Source organism: Tamandua tetradactyla, chromosome 25 (assembly GCF_023851605.1).
Source record: "Tamandua tetradactyla isolate mTamTet1 chromosome 25, mTamTet1.pri, whole genome shotgun sequence".
Lineage (NCBI taxonomy): Eukaryota > Metazoa > Chordata > Mammalia > Pilosa > Myrmecophagidae > Tamandua > Tamandua tetradactyla.
In genome coordinates, this window is record NC_135351.1 from 31,964,809 (window position 1) to 31,982,511 (window position 17,703).

The 17,703-nt window shown below is 36.4% G+C and overlaps 1 protein-coding gene across 1 annotated transcript in view; it reads left to right on the forward strand.

The window, feature by feature from the left end:
- ENPP1 (ectonucleotide pyrophosphatase/phosphodiesterase 1) overlaps positions 1–17,703 on the forward strand; it is a 94,971-nt gene that overhangs the window by 48,542 nt on the left and 28,726 nt on the right. The window contains exons 2-10 of the mRNA XM_077143973.1: positions 1,689–1,761; positions 3,943–4,059; positions 4,842–4,967; positions 6,527–6,587; positions 11,799–11,896; positions 13,734–13,813; positions 14,709–14,828; positions 15,902–16,011; positions 17,391–17,456. Coding sequence (XP_077000088.1) covers positions 1,689–1,761; positions 3,943–4,059; positions 4,842–4,967; positions 6,527–6,587; positions 11,799–11,896; positions 13,734–13,813; positions 14,709–14,828; positions 15,902–16,011; positions 17,391–17,456 — 851 coding nt within the window. The remainder of the gene's footprint in view (positions 1–1,688; positions 1,762–3,942; positions 4,060–4,841; positions 4,968–6,526; positions 6,588–11,798; positions 11,897–13,733; positions 13,814–14,708; positions 14,829–15,901; positions 16,012–17,390; positions 17,457–17,703) is intronic.

A 17,703-nucleotide genomic window follows, 5' to 3' on the forward strand; every position in this document is an offset into this window, starting at 1 on the left:
TATTTTTTAATGCTGTGTCAGTTTACACCACTATCAAAGGTTTGTGAGAATCCATCTGAAATGTTGTTCTGTCTGTTTGCTCTTATTTACCTATTTGTCCAAGCTTTTCTTCTGGTGGCTGCCTATTTTTATAGACGTATATGAATTGAGCTTATGCCTTTTAAACCCTCTACACTTTTGCTCTTTTTTCTTATCCCAATCTTCTCTAGAAATAAGCTAGAAGTCCTGCCTCAGTTTACTGCCATCTGCTTCCTCTTTAGTTCTTGCAGTCATGGAATGGCAAACGTCAGGAGGGCAGAGACCATGCCTACTCTGTTCCCAAATATCCAGTTCAGAGCCTAGAGTCTGGCATGTGGTCAGTACTCCTTTCTTAGTTGAAGGCATGAGTTCATCAGAGCCTCCACCGGCCACCCTCCCTGCTCCATTCACCCATCCCTTGCGTTTCCACTGTATCTTTTCATCTTGGCTTTCAGGAAATTCCACACCATCTTTCCATAACTCCACCCAGCATCTTTTTCCTTTTGCATTTTCTTTGTTCCAGCCTAAAAAAGCTGCTCCTTTTTCATCTGATGCCTCCGATGTGCCCGTGCTGTTGGGCCTTTCCTCCGAAAAGTTTTCTCCGCTCTGTGTTCTCTTTCCTTTCCCCAGCTCTGCCTGGCAATATCGTTCCAGTGTTTACCTCTTTCAGAGCCCGGCCCAAAGGTTTTGTCTGGGAACCTCTTCCTGGTCTCCCACTCTCCAACCACCTCAACCAGGAACATTTGATCTTTCTTTTAAACAACTGTAGCAGTTTACAGCAGCTTCTCAGTGGCTGCCAAATATGAGCCAATTCTACAATTATTTTTACCTTCCACCGCAAAAATAGAAGTGCCCTGAGGTATCTCTTACTCATTTCCTTCAATGCATAACATAGTATTTTGTTGAATTATACTGTCAAATTTCAGATAGCTGTTCAAAGAGGCGTATAACATTCTCATTTTGTCTTTAATAGTTTAACAAATAGGAATTGAATCTCCAAATAGATTTTTCTCTCTCCTGTTAAAAATGAGTTTCTCTGATGCAATTATATTAACTTGGAAATGCTATACTTTATTTTTTATTTTTATTTTTTGCATGGGCAGGCTCTGGGAATCAAACCCAGGTCTCCTGTGTGGCAGGCAAGAATTCTGCTTGCTGAGCCACAAATTCTATACTTTAGACAGTATAGAATTTAAGTACACTTTTTCAAAATTTTTTTTTTCTAAATTAGAGAAGTTGTAGGTTTAAAGAAAAATCATACAGAAAGTAGAGTCCCCATATCCTCACTACCCCCTCCCCTCACATTTCCCTTATTATTAACACTTTGCGTTATGTGGTACATTTGCTACAACTGATGAAACAATATTATTATAATTATACTGGTAGCTATAATCCATAGTTTACATTAGGGTTCACTCTTTGTGTTGGATAGTTCTATGGTTTTTTTATTGAATTAAAGCTTTTATTGATGTATATATAATGTATGTATATATAATGTATGTATAATACACATACATAAATCATGAAAGTACAATGTGATGAATTTTCATAGATGTGGCGCATCCCTGGGCGGCACCCAGATCAGGAAACAGAGCAGCTCTGGTAAGATTAGCAATGTTTGAAGAAATAAGAGTTTGAAGCTATATGATTTTCTTTCCCTCCTTCCGCAGGTTTTGTCAGTCTGTGTGTTAACAACGATCCTTGGCTGTATATTTGGGTTGAAACCAAGCTGTGCCAAAGAAGGTAATTACGTGTGTGTTTGTGTTTGGCTATCTTCAGAATGAGACTGAGATAAGTGTTATCTCCTACCTCTTAGAGATAAACTCCATAGGTAATTGCAAATTTGATGTAAGTTTGAGTTTTCTTTTTCTTCTTGGAGTCCTTCTACATTTTAGCTATATAAAATTTTGTTTACTTGCAAAACTTCATCCCCAAAGTAGGAAGAGGGTCTATGGCAGAAAAAAAAAATACATATATATGTAAGCAAATTAAATTAAGAACAGAGAAGCTAAGAATGTGGCCTGATGGCTTCTGGCGCTGTGCCACTGGGGCCCCTTCTCCCTGATTTCTTCCTGGGCTGCCAAGGACACTCTTTTTTCCCCAAGGAGCTAATTGTAGAAGCAACCCTGGAGGTTCCCAGGCGATCTGCTAGCATCCTGGGCAATCCGAAACTTATTAAGTGCTTTTAAAGCTTTTTACATTGTTGACATTATTGGTTTCAAAGCAAACCTGATAATGTTAAGCTTCTAGATAAAAAATTTTTTATGAATTAGTGCAGAAATCTGTCCAACATTGATAAAGTCATAAATGGTAGTGCTTATTATTTTGGCTCTGAGTTTGTATTTTTTTTTCTATAAAATCCTTGATGGTTTTCCTAAGAGATATAGTTTTAAAAATTGATCAAATTTCCCTCCTCTTCAACTACCATGTCATTTTAATCTTAGTCATTTAAAATTTCTGGTCATTGTTAAACTATAATTAATGTTGAAGTGAATGAAATGTAGGAGAGTAATTTTATGTATTTACTCAGAAACCTGTTCAGAGAAAACATATCCAAACTTAATGTAATTAAGAAGACAGAAAAGACAACAAAATTACAGACTTTAGTGTTCACCTCTAATCTTTTGGCAGGAAAAATTCTCCTTGAGGTTAGGTTACACTAAAGGGATTGAAAACAGTAATCATCTATGCCCAATATAAATATACATTGTAAATATTTTTTAAAATTTACAGGATGCTTATTAATGAGATCCAAGTAATAGCTATTATTTTAATAGTTTTTTCCCCTTGGATCATAAAATTTAGTATTTCTGACCCTAAAAATTATTCTTGCTCCTCCATGTCCTTTAAAACTGTCTGATGTCCCAGTGACAAATGAGTAAATTTCCCTGCCAGTGATTTGTTGGGTCAGGTGTCCGTTAAAATCACAGGCTATGAGTATTCCTTTTTTAAACTTTTGGACTTCTGCTATTTGAGGAGTGACTTTTTTCCCTCACCAGCGTGATTATCTAGTAATCCAATGAAAGCATAACTTATTCTAGTTATCCAGTAAAGAGCTACAGTAGTAACATTGTTGCTTTATTGAAACAATTTTTCCCTTCCATATCCATCATTTATCTACTTAACAAAATATATAAAGTACCAACTGTATGCTGAACGTCTTGTTGGAAACTAAAGATACAGTAGGCCAGGCAAAATTCAGATGTGGTCTTTGTACTTACAAAATTTATACGTAGTGTGTGAGTCAAGGATACTAACCAAATAATGTAGTTACAGATGGAATTAAGTACCTGATGGGAAGGACAAGGTCTTATAATTTCAGGATAAAAGTAAAACATCCCAAGGCCAGGGGTTAGGAAGGGCTTCTTTGAGGGAGTCAGGTTGGGTCTGAAGCTGGAATGGGGATTCCAGGTGATAATAAGGGAATGAACTGCAGAATCAGTTCTGTCCAAACCCATTACTTCTTTTTCACACCATGACTGAGAGTGAAGTACTAGGTGCTCTTTCCCTTTATGAAATATTCATAATCACTTTCTTTTCCCACATAATGAAATTTTAGAGACTCATGTGAGTGTTTATGCCATAATTTTATTAGCATAAAATATTTTGGACAAGCCCGTAGTTTGAGTTTCCTTTTCTTAATTGTTCCCTAGTTTTAAATTCTATCAGACCCAGTAGAGTTTGTAATGAAAGTTCTTTTTCCTCTGGCAAGACATAAAATCACAGACTTTGTCTATAGGTTCTTTCTATTTATTTCACTTTTTATGTGTATTTACGAGAAGGTTTTTGGGTCACTTTATCACCCCATGTGTGTTTTCCAAAGTTGTATTTGAACCCACTCTATATTGTAGGTGTGCTACTTGATGTTTGCTTTGCAATTATATAATGATTAGAGATCTCTAACTCATTGCTCAATATTTTCAGTTAAAAGTTGCAAAGGTCGCTGTTTTGAGAGAACATTTGGGAACTGCCGCTGTGATGTTGCCTGCGTTGACCTTGGAAACTGCTGTCTGGATTATCAGGAGATGTGCAGAGAACCAGGTAAAAGTGTTTGGGAGAACAAATGGAGCCATACGTATTAGGAAAAGTCAAAGGAAAAGTCCGCCTCTTTTAGGTATATGATTTGCCTAATTCTAAATATGGGATATTAAAGCAACATTAGCATGCACATACGTTTCCATCTTAAACCATTATTTCAAACAGTTGCTTAAAGGAAAACAATTAAAATATTTTTGCCTTTATTAAATATTTTATAGATAGCAAAACTGCTTTTTTGAAGCATATGATGGAAACCTCTGTAATCTAATTTGCATTTAAGTTAAGATGCTGGAAATACTTGAATATTTTCAATACTCCTTTTATATTGATTATGTCCTTGTTAAAACAAGAGTTCTTGGATGTTCACCCAAAGTTTAAATTACAACCATCACATTAAGAAAATGTTCTCGGTTTGATTTGGACTTCTTCATGTATGACATGGATGATATTTAAATGAGAGTGAGTTAAGTTTAGATTAAATTTTTAGTCCTGAAAAATGGTTGATAGAAGAAGCCAATATCTACATGTGAATTGCATCATGAAAGTTTGGTGGGGACCCCCTTTTTAAATGATGACTTGTTTTTTTGTGACATAATAATTGATGCTTCGTGTTTTATATCTGATAGTTCAGATTGACTGCTCTGATGACAGATTCTGGGAATGAAAAACAGTTAGGATTTAGTTTGTCGTGTCTCATGCACCTTGCTCCAGACGACAATTCTGTGTTCACATTGGATGTGCGGCATGTGAACCACTAAGTGCATTTTGTTTTATGTTGTTTCTAGAAAGTATATGGACTTGCAACAAATTCAGGTGTGGAGAGAAAAGGTTGTCCAGAAGCCTCTGCTCCTGTTCAGATGACTGCAAGGCCAAGGGTGACTGCTGCATCAACTACAGCTCTGTGTGTCAAGGTCAGACTTTCACACACCCTTGAGCTCCTGCAGCCTGACACCTTCCTGGGTCTTGGTTGGATTTGGGGTAGGCTCAATGGCTTATGTTAAGAGTCCTACTTAATCACTAACTATTTTAGCTTAGAAATATGTTAAAATCTTTTTGTTAAAGAAAGTTTCAAACATATAGAGAGTGTGACGTAATGAACCTTGGGCCCTTCACCCAACTACATAATTACCATCTACACATGGCCTGTCTTGTTTTGTGTCATCACTCACGCTCCCTCCATCACCCCTCATGTTATTTTGTGATTTTTGTTGCTGTATTTATGGAAAATCCACTTTCCCAGTCCTACCTCACTTCTCTTCCCAGATTCCCTCATGGTAAACTTGGTGTTCTAGTTTGCTAGCTGCTGGAATGCAATATACCAGAAACGGAATGGCTTTTAAAAGGGGAATTTAATGAGTTGCTAGTTTATAGTTCTAAGGCCAAGAAAATGTCCCAGTTAAAACAAGTCTAAAGAAATGTCCGATCAAAGGCATCTAGGGAAAGATACCTTGGTTCAAGAAGGCCAATGAAGTTCAGGGTTTCTCTCTCAAGTGAGAAGGCACATGGCGAACACAGTCAGGGCTTCTCTCTCAGCTGGAAGGACACATGGCGAACACGGCATCATCTGCTAGCTTTCTCTCCTGGCTTCCTATTTCATGAAGCTCCCCAGGAAGCGTCTTCCTTCTTTATCTCCAACGGTCACTGGTTGGTGGACTCTCTGTTTCGTGGTGCTGCAGCATTCTCTGCTCTCTCTGAGTTTCTCTGAATCTCTCATTCTCCAAAATATTTTCTCTTTTATAGAACTCCAATAAACCAATCAAGACCCACCCAAATGGGTGGAGACATGTCATCCCTTAATCCAGTTTAACAACCACTCTTGACTAAATCCCATCATTCAGGGAGATGATCTGATTACAGTTTCAAACATACAGTATTGAATAGGGATTATTCTACCTTTAGGAAATGGGATTTATATTAAAACTTGGCTTTTCTTAGGGGGCATACATCCTTTCAAACCAGCACACTTGGTGATCGTGCCTGCCAAGTGTTGAGAGAGTGGATGTGAAATTACTTTTGAAAGATTATAGGGTGACGTGCAAAGTGGTGTTATCAGGACATCTGGTTCAGGTGTTCCTTGAAATGCCTCGACAGACCTGGTTATACAAACTAAGACATCAAAGTTTAATATCAGAAGAGTTTATTAGGTGATTAGGAGGGTTGTCAATTTGCCAAAAGTCTTAAAAAATTGAAAATGGAAAAGATGTCTGCTCATTCTTTAGAATCCAGTGATGCATTTTAGTCTTGCAATTATACATTCATTTTAATTTCTGATATCAGCTAATCTTATTTTGAAAGAGAATAACTCCTTGTATTCACTCTATTTCCCTAATATCGTGCCCTGTGTTATCTATGTATCTGTTAACACATACTGGTTTTGGAACTTGCCTTACTGTGTCTCACAAGCATTTCAACTGTGTTTACTACTTAGTGTGTTCAACTCATTTTCTTTCTTAAAAATATTTTATTTTAGGTGAGAAAAGTTGGGTAGAGGAACCGTGTGAGAATATTGATGAGCCACAGTGTCCGGCAGGGTAAGATTTTATTCTGAGATATTAATATTTTCTTTTTAAGAAGTTTTTTCTTTATCTCTTTCCAAGTTGTGGAGATAAAAATAATAATTCGTCATTGTTGCAGTGAACATTATTTTTAGCCAAACCTTCTGTTTGGCACTATATGTAAAGAGATGATTATGGTTTGAAGTTAATAGAAAAAAGATAGATCATTAATATTTAGTCTTCAGTATTCCTGAGTATTAGATGAAAGTAATTGTTTCTTCCTTCCTAGGAAGAAAGTAAGGATTTTTACTTTTCTTTGTAGTTTTGAGAGTTGAGCAAATTATTTTATAATTTCTTTTTATATTTTTGTTTTTTAGTTAATTTCTTTTAAAGTTTTTTTGATAATCAAAATGCCTGTGGGAGGATGTTATACAATTTTTAGAATTCATATTTGTTCTTTTTTGTCCTTAAATATTTTGCACAGTACCTTACATATACTAGGCCATCAAAAAAGTTTACATGAATTCAAAATGTGGAATTTTTATAGTGGTGCTTGATATATTTATCTTTGCTCCATCTGAGCTCTACAATCTCAATTTGAATTACTAATCTTCAGAAATATAGTTTTTACTTCTTTAAAATGAAGATTTTCAAAACTTAAAAATTTTTAAAGCTACCTTTTAACTTGCTGTGTTTGTATATATAATGTATTTTAGTTATATATGTCTTTTTTCCTTGGGAGAATGCTTTTATGGCTTAAAACAACAGTAATAATAGCAGCAATGATTTAATCCAAATCCAAAAAACCAACAGAAGAGCTTTTTTTCTAGGGAGGTCTTTCTATGTAGCCTATGTTGTTTTTTTAAGTCCAGTTATATTAGAAACTTTAGACTTAGTGAATTTTGTATCTTTCTAAACATTGATTTTGTTTCCATAATAGTGTTGAATCTTTTAGTGAAAAATTTAAATACCTTTCTTTTCAAGAAGATCGTGATTTAGACATATTTTCTTATACTTGAAATTACACCAGTTTGTTCACTTGGTATACTACTGAGCTGCTTTTATGTTTTCTGTTGACTGAATACAAACAATTTTATGCAAATATGGACCTTTGGAAAGTGTTTCAGTTTGCTAAAACTGCCAGAATGCAATACACCAGAAGTGGGTTGGCTTTTACAATGGGGATTTATTAGTTTACAGATTTACAGTTCTAAGGCCATAAAAATGTCCCAATTAAGGCGTCAGCAGGAAGATACCTCCTCTGAAGAAAGGCTGCTGGCATCCAGTGTTTCTCTGTTCAAAGAGCAAGGCACATGGCTGGCATCTGCTGGTCCTTCTGTCCTGTGTTTCTTTGTGTTCCTGTTCTGGCTTCAGCTTCTGTGTGTCCTTGCTTGTTTCTCTGGACATTTTTCTCTCTCCAAGCTCTCTTGGATTTTCTACCTTTTATCCTCTCATAAAGGACTCCAGTAAAGGATTAAAACCCACCTTGAATGGGCTAGATCACATCTTAGTTGAAATAACCTAATGAAAAGTTCACATTCACAATAGGGCTATACCACAGGGATGGATTAAAAGAACATGCTTTTATGGGGGCACATAACAGCTCCAAACTACCACACCCCAACCTCTGGACCCCTGTAATAGGCAGGGTTCTCTAGAGAAATAGAACCATCAGGAGATATCTGTAAATATGAGATTTATGAAAGTTTCTCGTGCAACTGTGGGAACATAAGAGTCCAAAATCTTTAGGGCAGGTTATGAGCTGGCAACTCCAATGAAGGTCCTCAATGAACTCTGAAGAGAAGCTGACTGGCTGAAGCAGAAAGAGAGAGCATGTCTTCTGAATCCTCCTTAAAAGCCTTCAGGAGATTAGATTAAGTGTCACTCATTGCAGAAGACATTCCCCTTAGGTGACTGCAGATATAATCAGCTATGGATGCAACAAATGTACTCATGATTTCAGTCCATGAAATGTCCTCACAGCAACAGATAAGCCAGTTCTTGCCTAACTAAACAACTGTGCACCATCACCTGGCCAAGATGACACATGAACCTGACCATCACATTCCCCAAAAGACATGCTTTTGCCATATGCAAAATACATTCATTCCATCACTATATCACAAAAGCCTTAAATAATTCCAATAACAATATTAAATAGAAAGTCTCATCAAAATCATTTACAGTCATGGTCTTTCCTAAGGCAAATTCTCCTCTGACTGTGTACCTGTGAAACTTAGAGCAAAAGTTATCTGCTTCCAATATACAAAGGCGAGACAGTCATAGGATAATTGTTCCCATTTCCATAGGAAGAAATACAGGGGTCACTGGACCCAAACAGTTCCAAATGAAGAACGTACTTCATTAGATTTCAAGGTCTGAGAGTCATCTATAAAATGACATTTTATCCTCAGGGCTTGAGAGTGTGGCAGTCCCACCCCTTTCAGGGGCTTGCAAAGTGGCCTTGTTTTCTCCAAACACTGAGGTGAGGGTTCCAACATCTCTAAATATCTTGGTGAGACCAGCATATTCTCCTTCCCACCCTCTTCAAATATCTGGGTGACAGCGAGACTCCCTGCCACCTCCAGGGCACATTCATCACTCTCTACACAGTGGGGTCATGGCCAGGCAATCCCCAACCCCCAGGGAATTGCTCTACCTTCTCTGAGCCTGGGATGGCAGGCTTCTACCTGATCAATGGACAGCCAAGCTCCCAATTCTCCAGGCATCTGAGAGCTCTGGGATGGTAGCACTCCTCCTGAACAATGGGGTGGAAGGCCCACCTTCCGCAAACTCTGGGGCAAAGTCACAGTTTCCATGTGAATAGGTGGATCTGCTCTTCTGACCTGAGGTTTCCTTGCTCCAGATCTTAGCTTCCATGGTTTTGCCTTTGAAGTTGTTTTTCCTTCAGTCTGTCCCTTTTCTGTCCCTTTTAGTCCAGACTGGCATTTATACAGATCCTGCAACACACTTGCAGTTTTCACATGCAGTAAACAAGGGTCCCAACTGCCAGACAATAGAACTTTCCACAAATCTTTCCTGGATAGCCCCATTTCCATCCTGGTTTGTCCTGAAATGGCTGACTGGTTCCATGTTTGGTTAAATTCTTACATGGGGCAATGTCATCTGGAGACTCATTTTCCAAAAGCTCAGAATTTTCCAGGCTATCAATTTCTGGTTTCTTTGTACCCAAGAATTCAGTTCTCAGCTTATGCCTTTCCTTTTATATTTTACTATAAGCTGCAAGGAGAAGTTTTTTTGACATTTAGTTTGGAAATTTCTTCAGCTAAATAGTCCAGCTTGTCACTATTAATTTCTACCTTCCATATAACATCAGGAATCCATTTTTGCCAAATTCTCTGCCACTTTAAAACAAGAGTAGCCTTTCTTCCAGTTTACAACAACACGTACATCATTTCTGTGTAAGGCCTCATTGGAAATACCTTTAGTATCCTATTTCTACCCACAGCCTCTTCAAAGCATTCTAGGCCTTTTCTATCAGGCATCTCACAATTCTTCCAGAATCTTCCCCTTATCCATTTATAAAGCCATTTCAGCACTTTTGGTAATTGCAAATCGCAGCACCCCACTCCTGGTACCAAAATCTGTTTGGTTTACTAAAGCTGCTAAAATGCAATATACCAGAAATGAATTGGTCTTTATGATGGGGATTTATTAGTTTACAAATTTAAAGCTCTAAAGCCATGAAAATGTCCCAATTAAGGAATCAACAAGAAGGTACCATTTCTGAAGATAGGCTGCTGACATCTGAGGTTCTTCGGTTTAGAGAACAAGGCACATGGCTGGTATCTGCTGGTCCTTCTCTCCCAGGTTTCATTGCTTCCAGGTTCTGGCCTCAGTGGCTCTTTCAGTTTCTATGGGTTCTTGCTTGTTTCTCTGGGCATTTTTTTTTCTCCAAAGTCTCTCAGACTTTCTGTCTTTTATCCTCTCATAAAGTGTTCCAATAAACTAAGACCCACCTTGAATGAGCTGGGGCACATCTCAATTGAAGCAACCTTATCAAAATGTTCTACCTGCAGACCTGTTGGGTCTGTTGGGAAGGATTAAAAGAACATGGCTTTTTCTGGGGGTGCATAACAGCTCTGAATGACCACAGAAGGTATACTCAGCTGACACTCAAAGTCTCACGTTGGAGCTATGTTACTAATACTAGTTAGTGGGAATTATATAAACATATTCTCCTTTTTATGGGTTTGGATTGTGTTTGTGTGTGTGAATAAGATGAGGAGAAAGTACGATTGAAAAAGGCAAGTGAAGATAAGTATTTCTACTTAAAGTTTAAATGATTGAGTGACTGTTCATTGAAAAATTCTTTCAGTGAAGTTGTGTAGGACCCTCCTACCATCTACCAGATATCACTAGAAGCCACAGAACCCCTGAAGCAGGGCTGCTCTGGTGTAGCTAGGTGGCAGTTGTCCATAGCTATTTTCTTTTGCTGAGACTATCATTGTTCATGTTTTTTGTCTCCCTTTTTAATTTCCACACCACACATTTTAACTGCTTTTTGCTTGTGGGGGGCACATGCACATACGCTCCTAACTTTGGATCATTTTTCTCTTGTTTATATATTTAAATAGGATTTTAATGAACATCTCTCAAATTTCCCTATTAAATACTATCTTTAAAATATATTAAACCAGAGCAGACACTAGTGGCTCAGTGGCAGAGTTCTTGCCTGCCGTGCCAGAGTCCCAGGTTCAATTCCAGGAACCTGCCCATGCCAAAACAAAACAAAACTAAACAATTAAACTAAAAAAAAAAGTGCTGAATAAAATTCATGCAAAATGGGCACCATTTATTAGCTTGAAGTAGAAGCAACTGATATCAGAAACTAGATGTTCAAGAAAAGTTAATGGAAACACAAACATGATTTAGATGATGCTGTTTGTTAACATTTATTTTCCAATGATTTGGGGTAAGAGCATCAGTATACATTTTAGTAACAAAGCACTTGTCCTGGCTTTTGGAATAGCAGGAGCAATGAGTGATGCTTCTATATAGTGGCTGTCAAAATGGTATGAGATGTAAAAGCATGTACGCGAGTATAAATGCATGTAAAATAACCTTTGTGAACATACTTGCTGAGCTTGTTAGGTTACTTTAGATTGTGTACTATTCAGTGGAAAATCTTCATTTAAATCAGAGCCAAAGAAGGAGAAAATCTTTGTTGGATGTGTGCCTCTTTTTTCCTTCTTAAAATATATTTTTTTCTTTCTTATTACCCAGGTTTGAATTGCCTCCTACTCTCTTATTTTCTTTGGATGGTTTCAGGGCAGAGTATTTACACACTTGGGGTGGACTGCTTCCTGTTATTAGCAGACTAAGTGAGTAACTTCAGGGTTTACTATTGGAGTGGGATGATTTCAGTTAGATAGACTAGGGAGGTAGTCTTTTTTGGAAAAGTACCGTCAGAACCTACCTGTTATACCAAACTACTCTTTTGCAAAGTAGTTGAACCTGATGATAAGGAAACAGTCTTTAATATTATGATTCCATGGAAGCTGCCTTTTAAATACTTCTAAGATAATAGAATTTTTGACCTCCTGGACATTTTAATATAAATATAAATATTTAATATAAATATTGTCTTAGAATTTTACATTCCTTTTGTGGAAAAATTATTTATTTATTTATATTACAAATATTCCATTTAAAAAATACAATTAAAAAAACAGAAGGTATTTTGATATGAGACTAGTAATGTAGGCATAGAATATTTGCCTGCTAGTTATTATAGCATCCTTCCAATTTCCTTATCTCAAACCAAGCCTTAACTGAATGATGATTCTATAAGTATTCATGCCAAAGTTTTAAATCACAACAACTGGCAGTATGAGCCTCAGTTGTATCATCATTGCTTTTGAAAAAGGACAAAAGCATAATCGGATGAGGAAACTATGGCACTTTGTTGACAATGGTCAATATTTAAATATTTGAGTATCTACAGTATAATAGTAGACTGAAATGAAAGAAAGCAGATGCAACTGTTTCAGTGTTCTTGTAGAATTCTAAAATATTGTTTACCAGAATTGAGCATGTGGCATTTTTTAAACATTAAAATAATTCAGTAAATACAAATGTGATGTGCCAAATACTTTTTGGAGAAGTTTTTAAAATTTCAGTTTTAATTTTTTGGGTGACCACAGACTTAATCATCTATTTGGAAGAAAATAGTCTTAGTAAATGATCATTTGGCATAGAAAGCCTTAAGTCAAGAGCTTGCATGGGCAAGGCTCTGTTCTTACAGCCAGATCTGTGGGATTTGAAGTTTGAATCCTTTGTTACCAAAAAATTCAATGACAATGAATCCTTTGGTTCTTTGTTACCAAAAAAGTTTGCTCAATGGCACCAAATACGGTGTCCTGAGTTCAAACTTGAAGAGCTGTAGGTACCTGTGTGTGAAGTTTAAAAGAAATCAGTACACTTTTAGCCTACACCATTAGCCAAACCCTAGTCTTGGATAATTGGGGAATGTAGGCTGTAATTGTGAGCTGTTAGGAAGACAGTGAGATATTAGAAGCGTGCCAATCTGAGGAACACTTTCAAGTAATGAAGTGCTGAAGACTGGAATCATTGGTTATGTGTTCCTTCCTCAGTAGAAAAAGGAGGAGAAAAGAAGCCAGACACCATGCCTGAATCAGCCATGATTTAGCCACTTCTGTTCTTTGAATTCAAACCAAAAAGATGCCTTCTGTCTTTAGAGTGGTGATGAGTTCATGCAGGGTAGCTGCTTCTGGATCTCTGGGCTGGGACAGTACCACCCCAGCTACTGTGTCACCCTGGTTTTAAATTAGTAGATTTAGCTACTAGTGCAGTTTCTTGATTTTTGTTTTTCTACCTCTTGTAATTTAGGTGTCTCAGACAGGGATTGAGCATGCATGGTCGTTACAACTTGTCCATCTTGAAATTAATGTCATTGTTAAGTATAAGATAATTTATTTGGCTTAATTATTTTGTTTAATGTTTTTCTGACTAAAAGAAATTTATTGAATTGGAATCCACATATTGCTTTATAATTCACCCTGAATTTTTCCATGGTTATAAATCTCTCCCAGGTGACTAATTTTTCAATATTTAGACTGCTGTGGTACCAAAGCTAAATGAGTTAAACAGATTCTCAGATGTCTTTAGCCACAATCTTTCATTTTTTTCCAATGCTAGAAAACTGTGGAACTTATACAAAGAACCTGAGACCTGTATATCCGACAAAAACTTTCCCCAATCACTACAGCATTGTCACAGTAAGTTCTGTATTTTGACTGTTCTGTGTTCTGGAAGTGGGATGTAAATATAAAAGTTTTTAAGGGAATAATTAGATTTTAGATTAGAAAAAAATAAATTCTTTTCCAAAGTGTAGTGAAGTGGGAAAAGCCTACATTCTGATGTTTGCTCTCCCTCCTAACTAGCTGTGTCCTTGGGAAAGTCACTTTACTTCTGGGTCTCAATGTTCTTGCCTGTGAAAGGAGGTGACTAAAGACATAAGAAATTATTTCCTGGTTTCTTTTTAGTTCTAAGAGTTGACTTTAGTGTCCTATTTTTCCCACTAGTTTGCGGCTTATTAGCCAAAAACCATTCCTCACAAATGCTTTCTCAGCTTGCCTTTCTAATTATCTTGCTGTATGAGTTTGAGCAACCCACTTTGCCTAAATCCAGAGATTATATCCCTGCTTTTGTTTCAACCCAAGTTTCCAGATTTAATTTGGATTCAGGGAAAAAAATGTAATTCATTAGACCTTAGGAGAGAAGCCAGAAATTTAGTACTTTAGCTTATGTTAACACAAGCTGTTCTTGGATCCAACAAAAAAAGAGTTTGCTCTGGAGAAATGCTTTACTCCAAAATGCAGAAGGACCATGGAGTATTATTTTCAAAATCTGAGAGGCAGTACATTTATATAGATCTTCATCCACGCCATCCCAACTTATTTTCTCCTATTACGTAATTTTAAAAACACAAATACTATACCATATCTTGAGTGGCAGTGTTTTAATAGTACTCATCTTTTGGTTCTTCCCAACTTAAACTTAATAGTTCCTTGTAGCTGCAGGTATCAGTTCTTCATTGAGCATTTTGTTCTGTGACTTTATTTAAGGTTAAAAAATTCATAACTTCCATGTATCTGTATTTTATATTTTCAGGGACTTTATCCAGAATCCCATGGCATAATTGACAATAAAATGTATGATCCCAAAATGAATGCTTCCTTTGCACTTAAAAGTAAAGAGAAATTTAATCCTGAGTGGTACAAAGGAGAACCAGTGAGTTCCTTATTTGTTTGTTTTAGCCACTAAAACAGTTTCTTTTATTATTCTCATCGGTATCATTCAGAGAAAAATAACCAGATCCCCTGGAGCTTTGAATAACATATTTCATCTACTGTTTGTTTGGTTACCTTTTTGCAAATGGAGAACAATGCTGATAACCCTAAAATAGTTTGTACGATTGTGTACGAAGAGTAGTTTATTTCAGAGCTGGGATTGGGTTTTACTGAACCGCTTTGTTTTTCTGCTTGATTCCTTCTTGTACTAGTAGCTTGATTCCTTCTTGTACTAGTAGCAAATAGCAGTAGAGGGAATAGTTGTGATCTACACACAGCTAGTTTATATCTGAAGGTCAATATTGGCTTTATTTCCTTATGCCTATTTAGAAAGTTCCTTATGAACACATTTACATGTGTTCTCTTTATTTTTTTTAAAAAGATACCACAATAATAACATAGGGTTCATTTGGGCAGTCTTAATATTTTATCTTAGAAGGAAAAAGAGTATAATGGTTATGACTGAAGGCTATGAATTCACATTTCAGCTGACATTTAGAGCTGTGTGACTTTGGGCTCCTTATTCTTACCATGTCTCAATTTTGTCTTATTTCTGTTGTAAATACCTCATAGAGTTATTGTGAGGATTATGTAAGTTAATAATGTAGGATGCTCAGAGGTATAGTATTTAGATCTGTGTTAGGCAATAATAAGGGCTTAATACATACTAGTATATGAACAAAAGTCAGTCAAAGACATGCATATTTTTGAGTTATTCTTTCAAGGGAATCTTATCACTTAGGTATATAGCTCTTGAAGTTGCAGGGGTTCCAGCTGACTTATGTTGACCTTGTTTTAGTTTGATTTAATCTTTGGCTATTTAATTTCTTTTTGCTCTTCTTCAAAGAACCATATTATATCTTCTTATGTAATTATTGCAGTCTAACTGCTGGAACTTGGTAAGCTTAAAAACAGTCTGCTTTAAGCAGATGTGTTGATGCTGGTTGTACACATACTTGCCTAAGAGGTGAATGTCCACATTATTTTCTAACTTTCCTATGTTGTGTCCCCCAGATTTGGCTCACTGCCAAGTATCAAGGCCTCAAGTCTGGGACCTTTTTTTGGCCAGGGTCAGATGTGGAAATCAATGGAATTTTCCCTGACATCTATAAGATGTACAATGGGTATGTATAGATGTACTTTTTCTAGGCTCTCTAATATAGATAATAAATATTGTCTTGTTGTTCATCACATCCTTTAAGTTCTAAACTCTAACATGATACGTTGGCTGAAAAGTGAGAACTGTCAGAATGAGAAGTCTTTCTCAAGAGCTCTAATGGGTGATACATGGCAGTGGAGTGAGGCAAGTGTTTTTTAGTGGTTTTCTAGAAAGCTCTGGGAGCATGTTGGGGTTGATGTTCAGATGTTTGGGCAGGAGTCAAGAATGAGATCATGGTAAAAATAGAGATCTGAGGTGGATACACTGAACATTTTAAGTCTAAGAAGAGAAAAGATAGAACCAGGAGAAGATGAAAGTAGTAAAAAGGGCACTTGAGAATAGCTCTCTGGTATTTGGAAAATATTATTTAAAAGAAGATATTAATAGCATCTCTGGATTTTCATTTCCAAATTACTTTAGTAAATATGCTTTCTACTGTGAGAAACTGGTTTAGACTGACCTGCCTGTGATATTCAGAATCTATGCTGTATTGAGAAAGAACAATTTTTTTTTTTTCTAGAAGACTCCCTTTGGTTAATTTTAAGTAAGAGTACTAAAGTAATTTTACTTATTTTATAGTTTTTTAAATTCCTCTGGCAAAATAATTTCTCCTACATCACTGTGTCTGAGAAACATGGTCAGAAAAGAGTATAAATCCCTGACAAGAAATGCATAACAATTTTTTTTATTCTTTGTGGCTCACATGAGCATGGGGTAGTACTTCTCCACTTTATCATTTGCCATTTTTTCCATTCTGTAGATGCTAGTTGAGATTTTATGTGCTGTGTTCTGTGCTAGGCAAGAGAGATTCAAAGATTAGTGATATATGGACTCTTTCTTCTCAAGACCTAGTAAGGAACATAACTGCAGTTGAGATTGGGTTAAGTACTCCGATGGAGGTGTGTAAACAAAACTCTGTGACCAAGGAAGGCTTAGTTAATTCTTCTGAGGAAACGTTGCCTGGGAAAGCTGTTTCTCATGGGACCCACCTCCCAGTTTTACTAAGTCATCACTGAGTGAGTTCTTCATGAGGTATCCTTTAGTAGAATGTGTTCATAATACCTGGGTTATTTATTTGAAATACAATGGCTCCTCTCAGATACCTGAGTAATATCCTCAAGTAGAGTATAGAAAGTAAGTTTTTAAACTCAGTTCCTACTTTTAAATGTGTAACTCTTGCTTCTCCATAGGCATGACAAATTTAGGGTTTCAAGGAAAACTCAAACGCTGCTTCAACATGATTGGTGCACTTAAAGCTATTTTCTTTTTAAGAAAAATATTTATATTTTAAATCCAAACCAACAGTTGTCACCATTTTGTTTCATTTAATTTGTCTAATTTTAGTTCAGTACCATTTGAAGAAAGAATTTTAGCTGTTCTTAAGTGGCTGCAGCTTCCTAAAGATGAAAGGTATGTAGATAATTCATTCCTATTGTAAATACTCCTTTGAGAGAAATCACACGATGTTTTAAAGTAGATGACGACAAAACTTTGCTATTGGCTATGCTGTTTTTATCAGATGAACTCTTTAGTGAATTATACCAGCCACAATTTAAAGAATTTCAAACCTGTAAATTACATTCAGTAAGGTTAGAAATGCAGTCTCCAAGTTGTAGAATTTGTAATCACTATCAATTGTTGAATTGTTCTGTCCATT